Here is a 25,196-nt window from a genome sequence, read left to right as displayed (position 1 = left end):
TGCTAATGGAGCCCCGAACCGGACATATTTCTCTGCCAATTCCTGTTTGATTTATTTTACAGTTTAAATGCAGTATAGTATCTGATTTATTTATTCTATGGTTTTAAATGCATGAATCACTATTTACTTCATTATTGCTTGATTTTGTGAATCCGATGATATGTTTGCCTTGTTGGATGCTCGTTACTTGTTTAAAGTATTCATGTTTATGTGAGAAATAGAAAACTAAAAAAAAAAATAGAAAAGATATATGAATTGATAAATGAATAAGTTGACAGACTCACTAAATATCCTAAAAGATGGTGGACGAATCGGGTTCATAGGGAACCCTAACGGGAATGTTGTCTCATACCGGACGGGGTATGGAGACTTTAAATGTTTTGTCTCTTATATCGGACGGGGTATGAGGACGACCCGCTTCACCCTCATACCGGACGGGGTATTGAGGTTTCTTGCTTGACGTTCATACCGGACGGGATATGGGAACGGCCCTGGAAATTAAGTTTGTTAAGGGAATGGTTCACATGTAGCGGGGACCCGTATGAATCCCAATGGATACGAGTAGCCTGATGAAAAATGGGGCAACTGCTGTTTGATGATTGAAATATAAAAGTATGACATGTACTATGTTACAGATTATGTATGAACTTATGATATCTATGATGTTATTGTTTCCATAGATCGTTTTCATAAATCCCACTGAGATAAGTAGACGGTAAATGATTTGATTATTGATAAATAAATTTACTTATAACTTGTGCTCCATTGGTTGTTTTTGGTTTTCTACCAACCTTTAATTCTGTGACAGTGATATAGTGTGATGTCTTTACTGGGTTAGTATACCTCATTCCTTACTAACCATTTCAGATCATGAGGACTTCGTTCCCGAACCCGATCTACAAGAAGACAGTGAATAGTTATCTAGATATTTATTAGTTCTCTTATAGTCTTTTATTTCCAATATTTTATTTTAATGACTTATTTTCGGTATTATTAATACGTTTAAGTTATTGTATAAGGGATATTAATCAAAACCTTTTATTTTACTTCCGCACTCATATTCTTTATACACATTTTTTTTTTTAAATTTTCGAAACCGTTACAGTACATGCATATTGATTTACATATATAGATATATCAAGTTGTCTGGCTTTCTCTTCTTTTTTACGCTTTTCACCTGAACAAATGCACTGCAAAACTGAATTAATACAAAATTATAAAAGGAACTTCCATGCTCAGACCAACCACTTTTCACCGTCCAAAAATCCAAAGATGAAGTTCTGGCACATGCATGGCCTGTATACTTCTTGAATCAACTCATTAATTATACGCCTTCTTCAGCGGGACCTGAATGCCAGATCATATATGTATGTATACATACAGATTCTTTCCCAAGGTAAAAAAAACACTAAGTGGTTAATTCACATGCTGTACATGTGCAATCATGTTCTGTAAATTTAAATCTGTAACTACATATTTCAGCATATACGTGCAGAATTTAACTTGAAATCTCCAAAACTATAACAAGTGGGTTCTCTTCATTTTCTTTTTTTGGATCATCACCATTCCATATATGCAACTAAGTGACTTTTATGTATCGCTCATATAATAAGATCATGTGTATCTAATGCTCATAATGCATGTTATAATGAGTATATACATATAAAATACACACACTATATGAATTTGTCCAAGTTCTGATATCTGATCATACGAATTAGCAATCACCATATATATGTTCTTTTTTTCTTTTTTTTCAAGAGGGTCACCATTTATATGATTATTGATCGTATGAGCAAGTTAGTTATACTACTCTATTAAAAGGATTTGGCCAACACCAATTTTATGTTCTATTTCAAATCAAAGTCGCACGTCTCTTAAGTTTTGTGATAAAAAGAAAGAAGTAGCAGTCACATCATGTTCAATAAATGTATAGGCAAGAGAAGAAAATTTATGACAATTTATAGAAATAGCATCTTGTCATCATGAAAAGGGATTGAAGAACATTAATCTGGATACAGAAAATTTTTCTGTGCTTATTGTTTCCACATGTCAAACAACATAAAGAATGTCTTGCTCTATCATTTTGCCGTGCCTTTGCCAGTAAAAAAATCTAAATGAAACAATTTTTAAATATACAACACCAGAAAGAGGGGGTCTCTGACCTTTACCCTTTTCTTCTCTTTGGACTTAGAATGAAGTCGTCATCATCATCACTATCCTTGATTTTCCTCTTTGTTTTTACGTCTCCATTTTTCAGTGCCCATTGCTGCTTCTGTGAACTCTCAGCTTTACTACTGGATGGTTGTGGAGAAGATTTAATAGGAGTTCCAGTTCGTAGTTGCTTTTGCTTTCTCTGCTTCTTCTCAAATGCTTTTTTGGCCCTCTTGGGGGACAACAATCCATGTTCCATCATCCTGCAAGTTCGACACCATAGTATAAACTTAGGTACCACGAATAGAATATTGTTTCTCCAGGATAGCATAGAAGTATAGATCTACCAGCGAAGCTCATGTAAGCTTTATCTTAATACAGAGCTCCATTGAAGGCTAGGATCAGCAAGTAATTCAGTCAGCATCACAGCCCAACACTACATTTTTTGTGTGAAGCTCAATTCAATTCATCCCACTAGGTCAAGTTTGCTGGGGTGGTGGAAAAGAAGTGCATCACACCACCTCTGATGTTGTAACATATATTTGCCTTTATAAGATTAATTTAACATTTGCTAGTGTTTGACATTTTCCTTGTCCAGCTACGGTCCAAAATGTAGTGTTTCATATAGTGGTTAGTTGTGTACTGCTTGTATTGGTAGTAAATCTTATCAGAAAAGGTTAATGTAGGGTTTAGATTGCTTTAAGTTAATAAAGTATTTTTCTTTTGTGGAAAAATCTGGTGTCATGGACAGCAAAAATCAGAATTTTCTAACGTACTTCTAAGGCTGATCAAATGAAGAATGAAGTAGATTTTCAGCTCAATTTTCTTTTCTCTTCTTACTCTAATGCTAACTACTGGTATCAATGCTATAGCTCTCAGAAATGGGAGCAAGAAAAGAAAAAAGTCACCAGAAAAACTCAAAAGACTACCACAAAAGACTGAAACGGTCTCTGGCAGTTCAAGTTCTTCCTCACATCTGATCTCTAATGATGAAAACTGACAGCTTCAGGATATTAGCATGAAGGCCATGTGGTTCATAAGTTATGGAGATTGGTGAAGAACCCTCTCCTCTGAGCGTAAGTCCAACAGTTGCTCAAATAAAACATCATGTGAAAAAGACTGCAAAGAAGTTCAAAACTCTCTCTTTCATTTCACCAACTATGTTCAAGAGCATCTATGCAGATTATGTTTTGTTAAACTAGCAAAGAAGCATAGCACAGAATTAAAAAGTACCAGGAGTGAAAAATTAGAATAAATACAAGTACTACAACCTAAGATAAAAAACAGAAAATGGGATGTGAAAAACCTCCTAGATAGAGTCACGAAGGTTACAAATCAAGTAACAATATTTGGAGAAGAATTAACTGACAAGAGGGCTGTGGAAAAGGTTCTTATGAGTCTTCCAAAGAGATTTGAAACAAAAATATCCTCCTTTGGAGATTCAAAGGATTACTCAACAACGTCACTAGCTGAACTAGTAAATGCTCTACAAACTACTGAACAAAAGAGCTACTTGACGATGAATGATGTAGTAGAAGGCATTTTGTGATGAAAAATAAAGGCAAAGCTCAAGGAAATAATGCTGAAAATAAAAGAGGTTTCAGGAAGGAGAAACAAAAAAATAACAAGAATAGAGAAAGAAACAAATAGGGGCACCTATCCTCCATTGGTTCAATCATGCTGGTAAGTATTATTGGTTCAAGCCCAGAATCTAGTGCAGGGCTTGCAAAAAGTTTTGACATGTGGAGAAAGTTTGCAAAAGCAAAGGGGAACAAGGTGAGGCAAAGGCAAAAGTAATGGAGAATGAAAAGCAGCGAGAAGGGAACTTATTTTTTGCCACATGCTACTCAACCAACTTGGACTGAACTACTTATTGGTTGACAGTCTGCAGCTATTGCATGACGCCAGATTTACGGCTGGAGAAGCATGACAAGTCTTACAAATCAAGGATCAAAATAGGCAGTTAAGAGCACTTAGATGTTGATGGAAAGGGCCATATTCCAGTGATTGAATTTTCAGGGAAAAAAATTAGACCAGAACTTGTTGAATATAGGACAAATGCTTGAGAAAATTTATCTCTTGTCTTTAAGGACAGTTCGTGCACCATAAACGACCCCAATAACCATGCGATCTCTTCTGAAAGAGGAAGGCTAGCAGCTTCACTTTACAGTGGGACAACTGCTTATGTATGCCAAATAGATGATTCTTTGTTTTAGCACAGGAGATTTGGACACTGCAACCAGTTGACTCTTAAAGATCTATATAAGAAATATGCCACTATTAAAGCATTAGAATGGAGTTTGTGACTTTGGAAAGAAAAATGCCCTTCCTATAATTGCAGCCTAGAGAGCTAGACATAAACTGCAATTTGTACAAACTAATTTGTGTGGAACAATATGATGTGAGACCATCTTAGCTATTTGGGAAAAAATATTGTTGTAGGAATAGAGATTTCTTCCTGGAGTATTACTAGTATGCGACCTAGTTAGTATAGGATTATTGTGTCTTATTATTTTGTTATTTTGTTCTTTTTAAAAAGAATCTTATTCTATTACTCTAGTCACATTAGGTTATATTGACACTCAATAATGGATGTTTTATCATTATTAAAGAAATTACTTGAGCTATAAAATTATTTATGTCTTTTCATTTATTTGAGTGTCAAACAACTCTGTAATTTAGTGACAACCCTATAGCCGTAGTTGTTCAGAATCCCTATGGTTATAGATTATATCTATCTTTAGTTTCTTTAATTTTTCTATATTTCTAAATCCTAGTCCAGCATGCTATATCACAATAAGCACTGTTCTTCGAATGAAAACAAATGTTTTTTTTATTAGATTTATTAAGAATGTACTGCATCATTTTTTGAAATAAAAATATAAAGTTTTGGGTCGATTAAATGCTTTCCCTTGGTAGAAAACCAAAGTGAGGAGAAGATTAGAACCATCAGATTAGATAATGGTAGAGACTACACCAACAAGAACTTTTTCAAGTTCTATAATGAAGCTAGGAGACACACCAACTTGATATTGCTTACACATCTCGATAAAATAGGGTGAGTGAGAAAAAAACTGGAAGTATAATGGAGATGGCCAAATATTTGATATCCAAAATAATTACCAAAGAATTAAAGGGGGAAGCTGTGAACAAAGCAGCTACCTTCAAAAGCCTTGAAAGAAGAAACACTAGACGGAGCTTACCACAGAACAAAGCCAGTCCTAAAGCACTTGAGTATGTTTGAAAACGTCTCAGGTACCTTTGACATGTACCCGCTGACTGTTATATTGTATGAAGATAAAAGAAGGGTTTATTAGGGAAAGAAGAAGAATGGAGGTAAAAAGAGAGAAGAAAGAGGGAGAGATAGTCTAGAGAGATTGTAAACTGAGATCTTTCTGAACAAAACTTACCATGATGACAAAGTGATTTACAAAATATTTAAAGTCTACAAAAACTAGAAACATAAAAGAATTCCTAAAAAATCTCAACAGAAAATAGTTATAATGACGGAGAAAACGCGCGAAAGCCTAGTCATCTAACAATATTTCAAGACTCTTCCTTTAACTCTAATTCCTCTCTGATCCCGCCTGATTTCTGCCATGTTGCCTTTTTCTTTACCCTGATTGAACCCACATCGCCCACCTTTTTCATGCTTAGCACAATTAACGCCACATGCTCTTATTTCACCAAATATTTGTCACGCTTCTACCAGCTATTTTCCTTTTATACACTATCATGGGTTTAGGTTCTCGGTTCTCCATCTCATTCTTTTTTCCTCATAAACCCGCTTCATGACAAAGACGATTGTTATGTTCTATTACAAAAGTTAAAAAGAGATAAGCTGAATGAACAGACTCTAGTCAGTATTTTGTTGGGCATTAGCAGTAATGTCTAAGGTTATTGAGTCTTCCAGATTCAAATAGAAAAGGTGATTTTGGCACGAGACGAAAAATTGATGAAAATGCTCACTGGAATTGAGATAAAGCAGAAATTGAAGCTTCAGCAAATCAGTTTGTGTTGCAAGACGTTGTTGAGAGTCAAGATATACCTGCTGAGGACGAGAGATCAGATCCTCATAGTGAAATAGACTCTGATTATGCAATAATGGATATAAGAACTCATTAAGACATTTATGATATGTCCAACGCATACTATTGGAAACCAATATTCAAGGAGCTTTACAATCAACTAGAATGGAAGAAAGCCATGGAGGAAGAGTTAAAAGTGAATGTGAAGAACAAGACTTGGTTTCTTATTGTCAACCTATCAACCAGAAAGTTATAGGACTTCAAATGGATGTGCAGAATCAAGTCTTGGTGGCTCATTTAACAGATTGATGCCAGATATATTATCAGGAGATACACCTAACAGCATGGGATTGACTTTATTAATACCTTTGCACCAGAAACAAGGCATGACAATGTAATATTGATCATTAGCTTAACAGCTCAAAGGAATTGGAAGATTTATCAACTTACTTTAGGTTAGCCTTCTTAAATGGCTTCTTCAAGGAGAAGATTTATGTTGACCAGTCACCAGGTTTTGATGTCGAAGGAGCAAAGATGGTTTATTGTTACAGAAAGCTCTATGAACTTAGTTAGGCTCCAAGCCTAATATCAAAGAATTGATATCACTTGCCACAATTGGGCTTCAATAGATACTCAAGTGAAGCTATCTTGTATATGCACAAAAGGGGATGACACATTGATCATTTTGCTTTATGTGGATGATTTTGCGACTAGAAGGAGAAAAGACTGGTTAACAAATTCAAAGCCAATGCAAAATAATTTTGAGATGAACAAATTTGGAGTACTTTCTCGAAATGGAGATGTATCAAACTGATACACAGAATTTTATCAATCAAGAAAAAATCTTGAGGAAGTCCAGTATGATGCTTGCTCTACTTGACTGCCACAAGATAGACCTGTAAACTCATTCTGCTCTTTAAACTCATGCAGAGTCCAATTGAATTTTGTTTCAAAGTTAGGAACAAATTTTTTAAGGTATGTCAAACGAATTGCAGATTGCGACAGATGGTATATGAGGGGTTCTAGTGTGAATTCAGCTGGCTTTTGGACAGTAATTGGACTGATTTAGTTGATTATATGAGAAATGCTTCTAGGTACTCTTTCCATCTTCGGACTAGAGTGATAAGTTGGAATTCAGAAAAGAGGAAAAGAGTTGCTCAATCAAACTGATGAAGCAGACTACAGTTGTAGCAACTATAGATCTGGCTTTTTGGACAGGAAAATTGCTTGGTGACTAGAAACTGAAACAAAAAAAACCACAACCATTTTTTTAACAATCAATCAGCAGCTGCTATAATCAAGAATCCTGTTTTTCATGGCAATGAACATATCAAAATCACAGAGTATTATGTGAAATAAGCTGAGAAAGATGATGAGGTTAACTTATTGGACAGCAAGTGTCTTCAATAAGGGACTAACAATGTCCAAGTTTGGAACATTAAGATAGATACTTGGTGTTTTTGGAAAAAAATGTCAAAAAGAGCTTCATTGTTTGGCATTTTTGATGTCCACCTAAGGTTTCAAGTTCATGTCCAAAGTTAAGTGTTTTATCTAGTGGTTAACTAGTTGCGGAATGCTTGTGTTATTACATAAGCCAATCAGGAAAATGTTCTGTCTTGCTTAAGTTACCAAAAAGAAATTAGCCATGTATTTTTATCTTTGTGGAAAAATCAGCTGTTCTGGACAGCAAAACCAAAAAATCTCTAATGTATTTCCAAGGCTGATTAGCGAAGAATGAGTTAGATTTTCAGCTCCAATTTTTCTTGTCATTTTTGTCTAATTAGCATTTAGCCTGCAAAAACCAATAAATATATTGGGAAAGAAGCTAGAGAATTTCATATCACAATGTAATAGAGAAAGATCAGAATTAAAGTCACACATCACATTTTGTTTATATCTCAAAGCAATAAAGTTATATAAGAGGCGTATTCCTACAGATTTTCCTTGGTGTGTGTGTGTGTGTGTTTGTGTACATACCATCATACTGAACGACCCCATGCCGTCTACTTTATGTTCATAAGATGCATGCAGATCTGATAGCTGATTGAGCTTGAGATTAGCAAACTTTGATCCATCTGGACCCTACTCTTGATCAAATATTACAAGATATGCACATTACCCTTCACGCCTGTGTATTACAAACAACCCATTCATGGGATGGTTGGGACGCATTGCAGCAAGTACTGATAAAGGTGCGGCAAGAGTACATAGACTGTTTTCTTTCTTCTGATGATTGCCAAGTGTAAGTGTAATTGTATCTTGGAAGCACACATAAAATCAGTCTATACACTCATTATATAAAGGAAGCAAAGCAAGCAGAAGAGCCTTGACAACTCTGGCAACGGAAAATGTGAGTTGAAACAAACTTCCAATCAAGAAATGGAAAATACAAAAAATTATCGATTGCTTAATAGTTTTTAAGCTAAACCCTGTTGTTACAGTTATCTTTTCAACGTTACTTAATATTCAATTCTTTAGAATGGGAATACGAAATGAGGTAAATAACAACAATATTCTACTATCTAAACTCTAAATTTAATTTTAGTTAAGATGATTTGTCATCTCTACCTTAACAAGTAGAAATAGAAATCAATTATTCCAGAGCTAAGTAGGTTAAATTGAGAATTAAATATGAATATTGTTATTATGGTTTACATTTTAGTGTGAGCCAAACAAATTGTTGGTTATTCATCAAAGTCCACAAGCATTTTATCAACTTCGCAAAACAAGAAGTCGTATATATACCTCACCAGAAAATTGACAAAACAAATTCATAATTGACAGTATTATAAGGAAAAAACAACTCCTAATACAATATCTAAATTATCTGTTCAGAGTTCAGTTTGAAGAGGTCCATGCAATGATATGCTGTCCTACAAGAAAATGGATGATGTGAATCAACTTAAGCACTCAGAATCCATCTGCTAGAAATCACTTAATTGAACTGAAAATGACTATCCTTCCACCATTCAAAAAAATTGGCAATCCTTCTAAAGAGGGAGAAGGAGATGATGGTTTATGGAACTCTTCTGACTCGAACTACTGACATTGCTATCCTCAACTCAGCTCTAGGAGATATTGTACCTCTGGAACTAACAGAGAAATCTATAAAACTAGAGAAGACTGTACATTCTGCAGCCGATCAGGCATGGATTTAATGATATACCCATCCTGCACTCAGCTATATATAAAATTAATAAAATTTTAATTTTATTTCTAGTTATACTCAAATTAATCAAATTTTGATTAATAAATATTTAATAATATATATATAATGTTATTTTATATTTATTATTGAATATCTTATGCTTAATATTATTTTCAATTATACTTTGTTTTAATTAACCCATTCAATTAACTTTCAAAATTAAACCTTAACGACATCAGGAATCTGAGGGAGACTAGCCAAATCCCAAGCACCATTCTCCTTCAAGGCAGAAATCTCTTCTTCCATTGCCTATCTCCAACCAAGATGTGAAAGAGCTTATGTGACAGACTTAGGATTGGAAACATAGGAAAGGAGGTGATAAAGACACGATCAGATGGAGATAAGTGGTCACAAGAAACCCAAAAAAATAAAATCAAAAACCAAAAACAAAATACACTTAAAAGCTTCTGGATCTAACTTAATATGACCATGTTTTTGCTGATAAACAGAATAAAACAACTAAAATTGTGTGGAGAAAAAAAAAAAGTTGTATTATGAAAAAAAAGAAACAGTACGTGGAACCTACGCTTGAAGAATTGAAGAAGGCATGAATATGCAGTAAGAACAAGGGCACTCAAAAATAATTTAGGAACATCCATATGAATCAGTAGAGCACGAGCCATTTCAATTAAGGACTTTTCATCCAACAACATCATTCTACTATGAAGTCTGTGCATTAGAGGATGATGGATCATCCACAGTAAGCCATGGATGTTGCTGAAGGTTGTGAAAAATATCTTTTTGTATTTTCAAAATGAAGAATACACATTGACGTACGAAAATGTGTTTGAATTTCATAATAAAATGTACAAAATATAGGGAAATGTTTCATAATAAAATGTACAAAATATAGGGAAATGTTGAATGGTACTTCCCTAAATAAAATTATGTCATCCTTTAAAAGTCATCAATGCAAACAACAAAATAACAGAATCTAATTTAGAGATCACCTAACTAGGACCCCGAACATCTGAATGAACTGATACAAAGGGACCCTCAGCTTTTTTTATTGACACAAGAAACAGATGAACAAGATGATGCTTTTACTGTGCTAATCTAGGAACTAGCTTCTTTAGTTTCTAGAGGAAGGGATGACCCGAATAACTACGAATTTGAAGAGGACAAACTACTGCAGAATAAACTGTTGGAGAGGAAGAGTTGAGATAGCAAAAGCCCTCAAGTTCACGTCCTTTGCCAATCCTCTGTTACTTCTTCAAGTACTGAATAACAACACAATAAGGTAGGTATTTCATTAACTAGCTGACAAACATAAGAGAGAATTGAAAATGCAAACAGCAAAAGGTAATGTAAAATATGATGTAGGGCGAATAGGTCGTACACCATTCATAGGAACTTTATTGCCTTTTGCCAGATGAACAGTAGAGTTACAGTCAATGCTGGAATCAGTTATGTATGAACCAAAAAGGAAAAAGAAAGAATTTGCCTTATATATGGTTTGTCGCAGCAAAATTTATGACTTATGATGTACGAACAGAAGCTGAGGCAGGTAATATGGTTGCCTAACACAGCAAGAGAGGCAACCAAAAGAGGAAGCCAGTTGTGATACCTGACACTTAAGGAATTTGGAACAGTTATTCTTAGGAACCACCGTACTTGGCAACTTCTGTCATAGTAGAAGTCAAGCCTTGTACTTGGATCATAGGTGCAACAAGATTTCCTATTCAAGGTGGTCTGGAAATCAATTCCCAACAATGACAATCATAAGAACAACTATGCACTGTGACCACCACAACCATGTCCTTGCCCTTAGCCACCCTCTCCAACAATAATAAGGTCATAATTGAAACTATTAGTAGGTTGGGAGGAAGTATCCTTCAAGACAGACTGAAAAGCTCATGCATAGACTTCACCAGAGGAAAGAAGTTCAGCATTCCTAAAATTAGGGAGCGTGATTGCCAAATTTTGATTTTAATCTCGCTAAGAATCACATAGTCACTTGTGTTGCTTTTGCATCACCTTCACATAAGCTATTACAAGTTGAATCACATTCAACTCATCATAAGCCTATTGTACTCAACAAAATATTCAGTAATGGTTTTTTACTTTGTAGAATCATAAATAATTCTGGAGACAAACCATACATCCAAGTTATGTTGCCGCATACAAGTTCTTGCAGCATACAAGTTCTTGACATAATCTCATATCTTCTTGCATGAATCAAGATGAATACACCAGTCAGCATCATGAAGTTGCATAGTATTCCAAAGGAGACTCACTAGTTGAGCATCTTCTTGCTGCCAAAAGTTTAATTTGGACTAATTTTCAGAAAGCAATTCATTGGTAATATGTTTATGATCACCCTTTGCTTTTATCAGGGATCCCAAGCACCAAAATAATAATAATAATAAAAAATCAGAATTAGTCACTGCTTAGGTAGTACTTGACTCTTTTTTATATGTGTTTATGAGTTTTTTTATATATTTTTATATGGGCAGCATGTAGGGGAAAAAACTCTGTCAAGTATTTGTTAAAATTGTTCAAGCCTAGTAAATAAGAAGATTTTCGTAGTTAAAATTACCAGCATATATGGGAAAAGTTCTAGTAGTTATTCATAAGCAGCACAGTCGTTTTTGTAGAGTGCTTTTAGCAGTTCTTAGGGACGGTTGCTGCAGTTACTATTTTCTGCCAAGAACAAGAACTGTTCCTTTAACTTCTGTTCTATAAATCCATATTTATAATCTATAAAAGATGTGGGAGGAAACTACAAAAATATTGAGCACTTACTCAAGAGATCGTAGAGTTATCTCTTAACGAGTCCTAATTTTCTTCAGAACAGATAAAGGTAAGAAACTCGAAAATACTCAAAAATTTCTGCAAGTATTCATGTTAAATATCCCACAACTAGACCTATTAGAACGAAGAATAACAATTTGATGTCGGAGCTAAAAGTTATCGATGATTTGCAATCTAATGTTCGAGTCTTTTGCGAAGACATATCAAGAAGATCATCAACAAGATTGTATCAAATTTGAGATCTTGAACGGATGCCTGGAGGAACTTTCTATATGCTAAATAGATCAGAAGGAAAATGGCGAAGGCAGTGCACAGCCTGGGTGCCAACATCACCACAACAATGATCATGTGGCCGACAAGGCTGCTCCTTTTATTTTGAGGTATGCTAAATTATACTCTCTATGTGAACATCTTTTCTGTCATTAAGTTACCACAGAAGAGGAAAAGGTCTACCTGACTTCATTCCATTTAGAATGTGAAGCCTAGTTATGGTTTTTGGAACTGGAAAGAGATTGGCTAGATTTGAATTGGGAAAATTTTAAATATTTCTATCAATTATGTTTTGTCTGGCGATCTTGAGCAACAAATTCGGGGAACTCAATAAGTTATGGCAGCATGGCGAAGTGGCAGAATATCAACATCAATTTGAAAGTCTCTCTTCATAGGCCAATTGATGCGATAAGGAACCAGGACAAACCCTGTGACAAGTGGGAGATCCACATAGGAGAATATTTTCGTAACCCAAGCATTCACAAATATGTGGCAGCAAGAGGTCGTAAGCAATCACGCAGTAGCATGCCCCAATAGCGCATTAGGAAGTGCCCCCGAAGGGAGATAGCCTACCCGATTAAAAAGGAAAGCAATTCTGGGCATGCGTCGTTTCCTAATGAGAATATCTCAAACAGAAAAGTAAGGACACTCATTGGAACTTTCCTAAGCGGTATTAGTCACAAAGAAGGGCCCAAATCAAATCCAGAAGGTGGATTAAAGGCCCAGGAAGAAACCCATGGGCTCAGAGATGCACATAAAAGAAAGTGGATCAAGGTTGGGTCCAAACCAAGGGCACAACATGGCCTCATGGCCGAGAAGAGACATCGCCCAAGGATGTTGTGCCTTTAGGCGGACGTCGTGCACACGCAGACTTGTGCGGCCGTACAGGATAGGCCATCCACTCCCAAGAGCAACCCACACGAATGGCCTAGGCTTGAGTACGCGGAAAAGGAATCTACGCACATAAACAGGTCTTGCCGCACGCTGGGAGGTGCGCATGAGCGGGATAAGCCAGCCACAGCATGCATGGAAAGCCCCGCACACCTGCGGGCAGCACGCGCATGAGAATCATGTGCCAGGAATGCGCTAGTGTGGAAAAGTGCTACCGCACACACACAAGGCACACAGGAGCAGACCGTGCGTAGTAGTGCACTTGTGCGGGCTGTCCCTGCCGCACGTGTGCGAGGAAGCTTCCACCACGCGCACCTACTTCATGCAAACAGCCAGCTTGAGTCCAAGAAGGACTCCTCTTCCTTTTTCCTTATCCCCATATGATTTCCATGTTACAAATTAAAGGAATTCTACACCAAATTGAAGTCAAGACAAGGATAAAAAGATCTATAGAGATTCGGCCAAGAGGAACGAATTCTTCTTCAAGTAAATTAATAATTGTTTTAATTATTTTTTTGAGTTCTAGATTAGCATTTAATTATTTTATTATTTTTGAATAAATATATTAGTAAACTTATGTTTAAGTATTCAAGTGAGAATATGTAAATCTACTTCTAATAATATTAGAAAATTGAAATCTATAAAAAGACTTCACCATTAAGCTTGTAATCATAATCTACAATTTTTGAAGATTCAATCAAATTTCAAGTTTTGGCTTTGAATTAGCTTTTACAAATTTTATGAGAGTGTTCTTTAAGTGTCTTAAAGTTAGGAAGCTTCAGACTGCCTTGTTGAACCGAGGAGTTAGAATTGACTTATTAGGTAAGTCGTGACGTCTTTTCTAGTATTTTTTATTCTTCCTAGTTATCTTGATAACATTCACTTTATTGGGTGTGATTCAAGTAGGGAGTGTGAATTACGTAGTTAAGTCTTCTTACTGCAACGTTGTGTGAGGTTTTAGGAGTTAAAATGATCATTCTCCATCCCTACCACGTCACCAATGTTCTCACATTGGAACATGAAGTGGAAATTTTTCTGAGTGCATTGAAGGTGGATTAAAGGCTTAGGAAAAATAAATAAAAAATTAAGTGTGGAAGCAAAATAATTCGTTAGGGTTTACATTCCTTATACAACGACTTAAAGTACCAAATAATAATACGAGAATTATCCTTTTGAAGGAAATACAAAAAATTAAGGAAACAAACGGAAAATAAAATAAAATTTGCATCCTACTCACAGTTCTCTTGTGGATCGGACTCCAAATCCTGATTCTCTTAATATAAAATGGTTTAAATAAGGAATAAGCTACACTAACCCAGTAAGAATATCACGCTACTCACTGACACAGAAATGAAAGTTGGTAAAAAAATTAAAAATGACTAATGGAGCACTTAATTAAGAAAATTTATTTATCAATAATAAAATCATTTACCGTTCACTTAGTATAACGAGATTTACAAAAACAATCTATAGAAACAATAATATAATATTTATCATAATTTCATATTCAATCGATAACATGCACATATTATAATTCTATGTTCAATTAATCAAAACAACAACTGTCCCTTTTCATCAGCCTGCTGGTATCCATGCCGGTCAACAGGAATATTCCCACTACGCGTGAACTCTTTCTTTTAACATTTTCAATTAACGGGCCGTTCCCATATCTCGTCCGGTATGAACACTAAATTACTAAATCTCAATACCCCGTTCGGTATGAGGGTGAAATGGGTCGTCCCCATACCCCATCCGGTATGAGCGCCAAATTACCAAGTATCGATACCCCGTCCGATATGAGACAACGTTCACGGCAAGGTTCCTAATAGACCCGATCTGTCCACCATCTCTCAGGATATCCAGTGAGGCTGCCGTTTCATCAATTCACTTAATCACACAATTTTCCGTTTACCTTTAACCTCCAGTTCCCCAATTCAACCGTAACCATTCAAAACTATAAAATCGATCAATCAAATACTATCATGCATTTAAACCGTAAAATAAATCAACAGAATCAGTAATGAATAGTTTCCGATTATGCCTCCATTAATAACCCGTAATTAATTATGAATCTTATATTATATAATTTACCGTATTATTGTTAATTAGACTTCAATTCCGTAACAGAGAGTAGAGTGAGGAATTTTTACTCAATTTGATATCTGAAAAGCTAAACTGTTGACTGTGTCTACTGGCGGTCCCCAGATTCCCTAAATTTTTCTTTAAAGATTAAAACACGCTACAAATACTTACAAATAACCCCAAAAAAACTCAAAAACAGTGTCAAGACCCCTTTTTGACCAATTCTAGAATTTCGGTACAGCGGCTCCGTCGTGTTTCGGCAACGACGGCAGCGGCGGTCCGTCTCGGGTTGGCTGTTTTTTGCTGAATTCGGCCAGTTTTGCATCAATCCCTGCGAGATTGTTGTGAAGATTGAAATGCAAAATCAATGCAACTTAACTAAAACCACAAGTTTTGCACACCATTATGAACAATATTCATCCAAACCCACTAGGGACCAAGCTTCTTCCTTCGCTGTCTCTTGCCCAATAATCCGTTGATGATACCACTCTCGCAGGCCAAACTTGAGGACTGCCGCACACAAGACATTTGTTTTAACTGCAAGAAAAAATTCAAGTGGACCACCATAGTAAACTCATTATTTTGGTTAGAATTATGGGTCGATTGCAATTTGGATGAACAAGCTTAAGATGATTTAAATCAAATCGATGGTAATTTTCAATGTTGAGCCATAGTGCATTATCCAGCATGAGCTTTACATGCAAGTGACTGGCAGCATGTGAGAAGTCAGTCGGGGACCAGACCCCTAGTAACGAGATAGTTAGAGGTCAGAAAATTAGCACATTTTTGTTCCTTCAACTGAGCTAAATACCTAGTTAGGTACATTTTTTTACTTTTTCATTTAATTTACTCATTTTTGCAACTATGACATGCATGTAGCAAGTTGAACAAAAAATTTGGATATATTTAACTAAAAGTTTAAAGCCACTCCAACCCTCAAATGTGTTTTACCGTCAATGGACCTTGTGATACGTCTGTTCAATAAGTAAAGAAATGTGCACACAGCCTCACTTGAAAGCATTTAGGTAAATTCTTTCAAGCATCATCCTTCCGACCATGTTTGTCAAGTTCTATTCTTTCCTAGGAAACTCCATTCTACACAGTTGTATAGCTGACTATAAGTTGATGCTCAATATCGCATCTTCATAGAATTTGTTAAATCCATTTAAAATGTATTCTTTTCCATTATCATATCTTCGATTTGAGACCCACTTTAAGCTTCAACTAGTTCCATAAAGTTCTTAAAACTGAAATGACTTTTAATTTATTGCCAAGAAAATAAGCTCAAGTCATTCTTGTTAAGTCATTCATAAATAGCATAAAGTGTTAGTTACTATTGAAAATGCAATTATCACTGTTCAACAAATATTTGTATGAACAAATTAAAGTTTTGTCTTCACCTCTATAAGATTTAGGAAAATGAATTCTAAATATTTATATACTTTCATTACACAGAGTTTGGGGTATATATATATAGAAGAGGGATTTATATATAGAAACATAAATCACCCTATTAATGCTATGAAATCAACTAATAATTACATAAGAATATTTCATAATATATTTTGTGATATTCTAACACTTCCCCTTAAACTGAAATATAAATATTGATCATGCCCAATTTGTTACGAAGGTATTGAATTCGGGTTCCATTCAAAACCTTTGTGAATATATCACATAATTCTTCCCTTGTTTTCACATAACTAATAGAAATCAATTTCTCCTTAATCTTCTCACGAATGAAGTGACAATCAACCTTAATGTGTTTAGTTCTTTCATGGTACACCAGATTTGAGGTAATATAAAGAGCAGTTTGATTATCACACTAGAGTTTTGCAAGTAATATGGGATTCAAACCCACTTCAACTAAGAGGTGTTGTATCTATAAGACTTCACAGGTGACCTGGGTCATATCTCTGTAGTCGGACTCTGCACTAGACTAGGACACAATGTCTGCTTTTTACTCCTCCATGATACCAGGTTCCCACCAACGAAAACACAATAACCTGTAGTGGATCTTCTATCAATTTTAAATCCAGCCTAATCAGCATCTGCAAAGCATTCAGTGAGTGTGCTCATGATTGCTAAACAGTATACCAAGTCCTGAAGCACCTTTTAGGTAGTACAAAATCTATTCCAAAACCTCCAAATGTTTGACTGTAGGTGCAGACATAAAGTGACTAACAATACTGACAGGATATGCAATATCTTGACAAATCACTGTGAGATAATTCAGTTTTCCAACTAATCGTCTGTACCTTTCTGGATCATCAAGAAGGTCACCATCATATTTAATAAGATATACATTTAGTACTAGTACCATTGGAGTGTTATACGGTTTAGCTCCCAACTTTCCAGTTTCTGTAAGTAAATCAAGTACATACTTCCTCTGATATAAGAAAATCTTTTTCTTATTTCTTATTATTTCTACTCTCAATAAATATCTTAACTGACCTAAATCTTTGGTATGAAACTTGGTATGTAAAAATGATTTAAGAGAAAATATTCCTGCACAGTCATCACCTGTAATAACAATATCATCAACATAAACAATAAAGAGTATAAGACCAGCTGTTAAATGTCTATAGAAGACCGAGTGATCACACTTGCTCTTCTTGAGCCCGAATTCCAAAACTACTTCACTAAATTTGACAAACCACGGACGGGAACTCTGCTTCAGTCCATACAAAAATTTCTTCAAATGACAGACTTTTTCATGCTCCTCCTGAGCAATAAATCCAGGTAATTGCTACATATACACTTCTTGTAAAAGGTCGCCATAAAAGAATGCATTCTTGATATCTAACTGGTGCAAGGGTCAACTGTGAGATGTTACGATAGAGATAAATAAATGGATATATATAAGTTTTGCTACTGGGGAAAAGGTATTAGAATAATAAACCCCATAAGTCTGAGCATAGTATTTTGCTACAAGTCGGGCTTTAAGTCTTGCTACTGAACTATTTGGGTTTACTTTAACTGAAAAGACCCATTTGCACCCCACAACCCTTTTTCCTTTGGGTAAATCCACCAAGTTCCAAATATAATTTTCATCGAGAGCATTTATCTCCTCAAGTATTGCATTATGCTAACCAGAATGATTCACAACTTCCTTAACTGTCTTGGGTATGGAAATTGAGTCTATAAAAGCAACGAAAGAAGTAGACAAGGGAGACAGATGCTCATACAAAACATAGTTAGCAATGGGATAAATTGGCTGAGGAATGGTGCACTGAATTACCTTAACGAATACTAATGGGGAGATCAAGATCCTGTGAGGCAAAATCAAATGACGATGGACCTGGTGCAGAGCATGTATCATGAGTCTATTGTCTTCTGGAATAAAAATGAACAATCAGTGGTGGTACTTGGGTTAAGGGAACACTAACACTATCATCAACTTGCTCAAATGAGGTTGGAGGCACATCATCTAGAGAAATACCATTATCTGTTTGCTTAGCAGAAACACCTAGTGTGAAATCATAAATGAGTTACTCATCATCCACCCTCTGACTTGTAGATTTGGACAATGAAGAGAAGAACGATATATTTTCTAAAAAAACCACATCAGTTGATACCAAATATTTATTGAGATCAGGAGAGTAACACCAGCATCCTTTCTAAATGCGAGAATATCCCAAAAATACACATTTTAGGGTCATTGGATCCAATTTTGTCACACTATATCGCACATCTCACACATAATAAATGCTACCACATATCTTATATTGCACCGAAAATAAAGACTTATTTGAAAAAAGAAAACTGTAAATAGTATCTCTATCAAGTACTGTAAAGGACATACGATTAATCAAGAAACATGCTGTGGAAACAGTATCAGCCCAGAATTGTTTAGGGAATTGCATTTGGAACAAGATAGTTCGAGCTGTCTCAAGTAAATGTCTGTTCTTTCTTTCAGTAACTCTATTTTGAGATGGTGTATCAACACACGAAAATTAGTAAAAGATCCCGTGTTGAGTCATATAGTTCTGAAATGAGTTTGACATATACTACTTGACATTATCACTTCTCAATACATGCACAAAAATATTGAATTTTGTTTTGACTTCAGCACAAAAAGCACAAAAGTGATAAAATACTTCAAAGTGATTTTTCATAAAATATATCTAAGTCATTTGAGAAAAATCATCCATAAAAGTAACAAAATACTTAAAACCTATTTAGACGTAACAGGACAGGGGCAGTAAACATCATAACGAATCAACTCAAAAGCATACTCAGTTCTCAATACATGCACAAAAATATTGAATTGTGTTTTGACTTCAGCACAAAAAACACAAAAGTGAAAAAATACTTCAAAATGATTCTTCATAAAATATATTTAAGTCATTCGAGAAAAATCATTCACAAAAGTAACAAAATACTTAAAAGTTGTTTAGACGCAACAGAACAGGGGGCCCAAACATCAGAATGAACCAACTCAAAAGCAGACTCAGTTCGTCTATTGACTCTTAAACCTGATGGACTACAATGATGTTTTATAAACCGACACGACTCGCAATCCAACGAAGGTATATCATGAAACTAAGAACATAACTTTTTCAACACAAGAAGAAAAGAATGTCCTAATTGACAATATGTTTCAAATGAAGATGTAACACTAGAACAGACAACTGACCGAGACACTCAGATATTAAGAATGTAGAGACCATTTGATATATTTTCTTTACCAATAATCTATTTCGTCGTAAGATTTTGAAGAACACAGTGATTAGGAAAGAATGTAATAAAAACAATTCAAATATTTACTCAACTTACTCACAGAAATTAGATTAAAAGCAATTTTAGATAGACTTAGTGCAGATAACAGGGTAATAGATGAAGTTGGTTTTGTAATTCTGTACCCCGCAATGTTATAAGTCGACTCATCAACAATAGTTACAGAAAAATGTGTTTTGTGTGGTCAAAAATTAGAAAACATATTAAGATTACCTGTCATGTGATCTGTAGCACCAGAATCAATTACCCATCTGTTTGAATAGATAAAACATTTTTTCTCTGATTCAGCGAAAACATAAAATTTATTCAAATATTTCTGATACTGAATGAATCTAGCATACTCGTCAGCTGAAATCATAACAGTTCTTTCAGAAGATGAACTAGCAATAGCAACAACAATACTAGTGTTCTGTATCTTACGATTCTGCAATTGCTTACAATACTGTTTTATATGTTCTTGTTCACGGCAGTAGTAGCAAACAATATCCATTTCAATTTAAAAATTACAAGAAATATGTCACTCAGAATACCCAAAACACAACAATCAGAGATATTCGGAAAACACTAAAAATAAGCCAAAAATTTTGAGAAAACAGAATATTTTCTCACACACAGAAACCCAAGAGAACCACATTGCCACGACAGGAGATCACGCGCCGCCGCACCCGCCGCCACCGGAGTTCATGCGCCGCCGCTTAAAAACACCAAAATTCCTCCTTTCAGCTGGAAATCACCACAGAACCCTAATGCGCACCCTGATCCAGAATGACGCTCACCGAAACGCCCTAAATCGCGCTGGAAAGCGAAGAATCAATTATTGTCGCGCGATCTCCTCTGCTGCAACTTTCCCTTCTTCAGCCTTCTGGTTTCGTGCACAGAGCCTGCTGACCAAGCTTCTCTGTGCCTTCTTTCCTCGAACGGGAACCCAAGACGCTCGGTGATGCTCTCCTCCGACAATCCAGCCGCATGCAACCTCAAACTACTGCACGAACTGCTTCCTCGGATTCTCTTGCGTACACCACCATGCTGACCGCACTCTGAACTAACCGAAGATCAGTAGTTGTCTTCCTCCAGTGCCGGGAATGGGTTGTTTAACCCTTTTTTAATCTGATGTAATTTGACTCATAAAACCTTAACTCTAACCCTTACTCTGATACCATGTAAGATTTAGGGAAAGGAATTTCAAATCTTTACATACTTTCATTACATAAAGTTAGGGGTATATATACATAGAAGAGGGATTTATATATGAAAACATAAATCACTCTATTAATGCTAGGAATAATTACATAAGAATATTTCGTAATATATTTTGTGATATTCTAACAATCTCCATAATTTATTAATAGAACTCTTTCCTGTTGCTTGCCTACCTGACAATAGTCACACATCTCTGCTAAGATGGATTTCAATCATATCTAAAATTAAACCAGCTGTTTATAGAAATATTAGAGATTTCGAGTTGAAATGCCCAATCTTTTATATTAGAGCCATGTTTCATCAAGTTTTGATTGTGTAACCTTTCTCAAATCTTTTGTTTCCGATTGATCAACTGATTTCCAATGACAATTGTTATCGACCATTCTAAATTAGCATTGGTCATCCTTTAGGACACTAAATAGTACAGCAATTTCCCTTGAAAAATTATGAGTTCTTTAAATCTTAAGACATATATACTTCTAAACTGATAAGGAAGGAGTTTAATAAAAGGGAGGAAGTGTTTCACGGGTGTGGAGCACGACTACCAATCTCTTTAAACATGAAGATATAGATATTATGATTAGCGGGGACCTTCTTTCATCTGAAAAACAATAGATCCCCTTCCTTCTACTTCACAATTTGTCTATTCCCATCTTCACTTTGGTTTTGAATGATATATACAAACCATTTAAAATATTTGATCTTAAGTCAATGCTTAGGACAACCACTGTCTACAACCAAGATTTTTACTAATTGATTGGACAATATCAGATGCTATTAATAAGAGATCTTTGCAAGTTCCATATGGTGGAAAATTAACTCTCTTTACAGAGCTCTTCAGCCCTTCTGGCACTTCCCCTTGTCCTGCATTGTCAATATCAGGTTTATCACCATCTTTAAACTTTAGTCACTTTCTCTTTTGTTTGACTTGGAAACCATTTTGCTATACTCTACCAGATCACTTAAACACCCTCCTCTGGTTTGAGTTTGTAACTTGCTAACAAATGCAACTATGACCAACTTCTTTAGGTAACAAGACTATGCAATTTTATAGGTCTTGGATTCACTTGCTTGGCAGGCCGATCATCATCTTCTTCATTAGCGTTATCATTTTCTAATGTCTCGCCATGAACACTTCCTTGATTTACCAGCTCCTAAGTTTGGCAGAATTGGTTGTCTCGTCATCTTTTATCATCAAAATCTTTTGAAACTTAACAACTTGACAGGATGTACTTTTTCACTTCCTTTAAACTCCTACTAGACTTAGTCACATGCTTTGCAATTGAAGCTCCCACTATCCTTGGAAAGTTTGCTTCAAAAACTGTTTAGTGAAGTTTTACCATATGCCTCCTTTTGTTGCTTGGTCCATTGAAAATGGTGGGATTTTCTGACAAAATGACTGACTTATATCCTTTTCGGCCATATTCAAAAGATTTGTATACCATTAAGAAGAGCTTCCATTCTTAGAAGCCAAAAACTACAGTTTCTTCTGAAAACCAAGAGATATAGATAAAGAAACATTACTTCTTGTCATTTCCTGACTTTTGTGAAACACTTGATATAAAAACTACTCTTATTTGTAAGAATTCGATACTCAAAATTATCACTTCCTTGAAATTAAAGAACTTGTAGCTCAAGATAATATCTCTCTCATTTTATTGCATTTGCATGCATTATTCCATTAAATAGAAGTTAATCATAGCAACACAAGAGTCGTCTTCGCACCTCATCTAACTTGCCTTACACTCTTCATAACTTAACTTAACTTACATATTACCTCTTCCCTTTATTACATAGAAAAGCTAACTTATACTAAACACTCATGCATCAATTTAAGTAAATCCTTCACATAAAAAAAATTATTTGAAAATTTTCATAACTCTAATATGTTTAATTAAATTCCCATTTCATCTCTTGACTTTAATTACTGGAATATTCTTAACATATATAAATATGGATCACAGCTTTCACATTTAAATCACAATGAATCAATTCCACTTCTAGTTTAAATTCTTTACAGCTGAACTTTAGATTTTCTAGTTGACAAGTTAAAGAAAAAGCATCACTTAGAATTAAAAACTATCTCATTCCAACCTCACCTTAATTCTACTGTAATCCTATTCATGTTTCGTGGAAGTTGCAATAGTAAAGAAAGCAAAGCCTAAAAATAGTAGCAGTCTTATACAGGAAGATCTTTCATAAACTTACCAAAATTCTGCCATCTCACTTTCAGGTATTTGTTTGGATAATGACTCGTAGAATATCCTCAGAGGTTCTCTCTGTCAAAATCAAAATTAATAGAGTTGGTTATACCAACTTAATCTGGAAATGATTTCTAAAAGTAAGAGAAAAATAAGAATGTATACATGTGGACAACCTCTTCAGGAGGATCATATTTTTGGCCAGGCAAAGAATAAACTTTCTTCTCTCTCTTCTCTTTCACTTTAGTTGTAGTTGTGGTCGTCTTGGATGAACTTGGCGTTGTCTTTGACTTTACCTTCACACTTGCATAAAACATATTAGAGAGTCTCGCTATAAATATGATAATTTCACAGTTGTTATGATCCTTAAGAAAATATTTGCTATTCCAACAACTAAAATCCATCAGAAAGGATCTCACAATTCGCTTGAGATTATTCAAATTTAATGCACCCAGATGAGCAATTTATGATAGATTATTCAATTCAGTTCAGTTCAGTTCAGTTCAGTTATGACTTTATCTAAATCACCTCGTCTTCCAAAATTCCAATACATAACTAAGTTTTCCTGATATATATCGAACAAATAATAGAAATTAACACAGCAGGATCCCCAACCTAATCAATTTAAGAGTCTGAAAAGGAAAATAAAAACCCCCACTACCCAAATCACCCCAAGTAACAAAAAACCAAACAAAAAATTATCATTTTAAGGAGAAGAAATCGAAAGGTGAACATGAATGAAGAAAAAGTTACCTCAGTTTTTATTGTCACAGTCGAAACAGATTTGACCTTCGGATCAGCAGGCTGTTGTTTGATCGAGCTTCGAATCAGATTCTTTTCTTTCAAAGATGAATCACCCTTCCCCTTCGAAGAACCATCTTGACCACTGGACTTGAGCTTCACCACACCGGATTTGGACTCCGCTGTCATGTCTGGTCTCTGTAATATATTAAAACTCGATTCCTCTCTTTCGTTGATATCAACGGATTGATCTATGATCTGATTGATTATACACTTCGGATTCCTGGTGTGCAAAGCTTGTAAATTGTGACACAGAAAGTAGAGGAAGGAACAGAGAAGTGAAAAAGATTGGGCGAATGAACAGGAAAAAGGTTATAATTTTACCGTTTGGCGGCATTTCTTTTTAACTCTTCGAGGTTGTTGAAATGTATTTAGTTTGAATTTTCTTGAAATTATCATTTTATAGAATATGATCATTATAATATAAATACAATAAAAAAAAATTTAAATAAAAATGGTAATTTAATTTCATATCCAATTTCAGTAAAGATGGTTTTGTTATGTATTCCTTAATACGTAGGAATGGCAAATCTTTGATTTTACAATTGAAAATAAAAATAAATTTATGATTTTGAAATTAAAGATAATCTACTTTTTTATGGTAATTTTATACCTAGATATTTTTATTATTTATTTGGAAGAATAAAAAATTTGACGTTAGAATAACTGCATATAGAAATAAAATATAAAATACATTAATTCCAATTAACTTTTATGCTTAAAACTATTATGATTTATACATTATTATATGATAATAGAATCAACCAAATGAAGGTAACAGTATAAACTATATAAGCTTTTCTGCGCAAATCATCCAATTTCTGGATCCACCCAAAAAAATTAATTTTCATCCAATTTCCAGTCCAA

At 34.9% G+C, this 25,196-nt stretch overlaps 1 protein-coding gene across 1 annotated transcript; it reads right to left on the bottom strand.

The window, feature by feature from the left end:
• Positions 1 to 1,942: 1,942 nt before the first annotated feature.
• On the bottom strand, positions 1,943 to 24,671 carry LOC110821064 (uncharacterized). The gene is made up of 4 exons (XM_088208584.1): positions 24,282 to 24,671; positions 23,705 to 23,824; positions 23,536 to 23,606; positions 1,943 to 2,417 (listed from the first exon to the last, which is right to left on the bottom strand). The coding sequence occupies exons 1-4, from the start codon at positions 24,456 to 24,458 to the stop codon at positions 2,168 to 2,170; spliced, it is 618 nt and encodes a 205-aa protein (XP_088064710.1). The 5' UTR covers positions 24,459 to 24,671; the 3' UTR covers positions 1,943 to 2,167.
• Positions 24,672 to 25,196: the final 525 nt, after the last annotated feature.

The sequence above is a fragment of the Carica papaya genome, chromosome 7 (genome assembly GCF_054855325.1).
Source record: "Carica papaya isolate Zhongbai chromosome 7, ASM5485532v1, whole genome shotgun sequence".
NCBI lineage: Eukaryota > Viridiplantae > Streptophyta > Magnoliopsida > Brassicales > Caricaceae > Carica > Carica papaya.
Note: the sequence above shows the minus strand (reverse complement) of the source record. Positions and strands in the feature narration are given on the sequence as shown.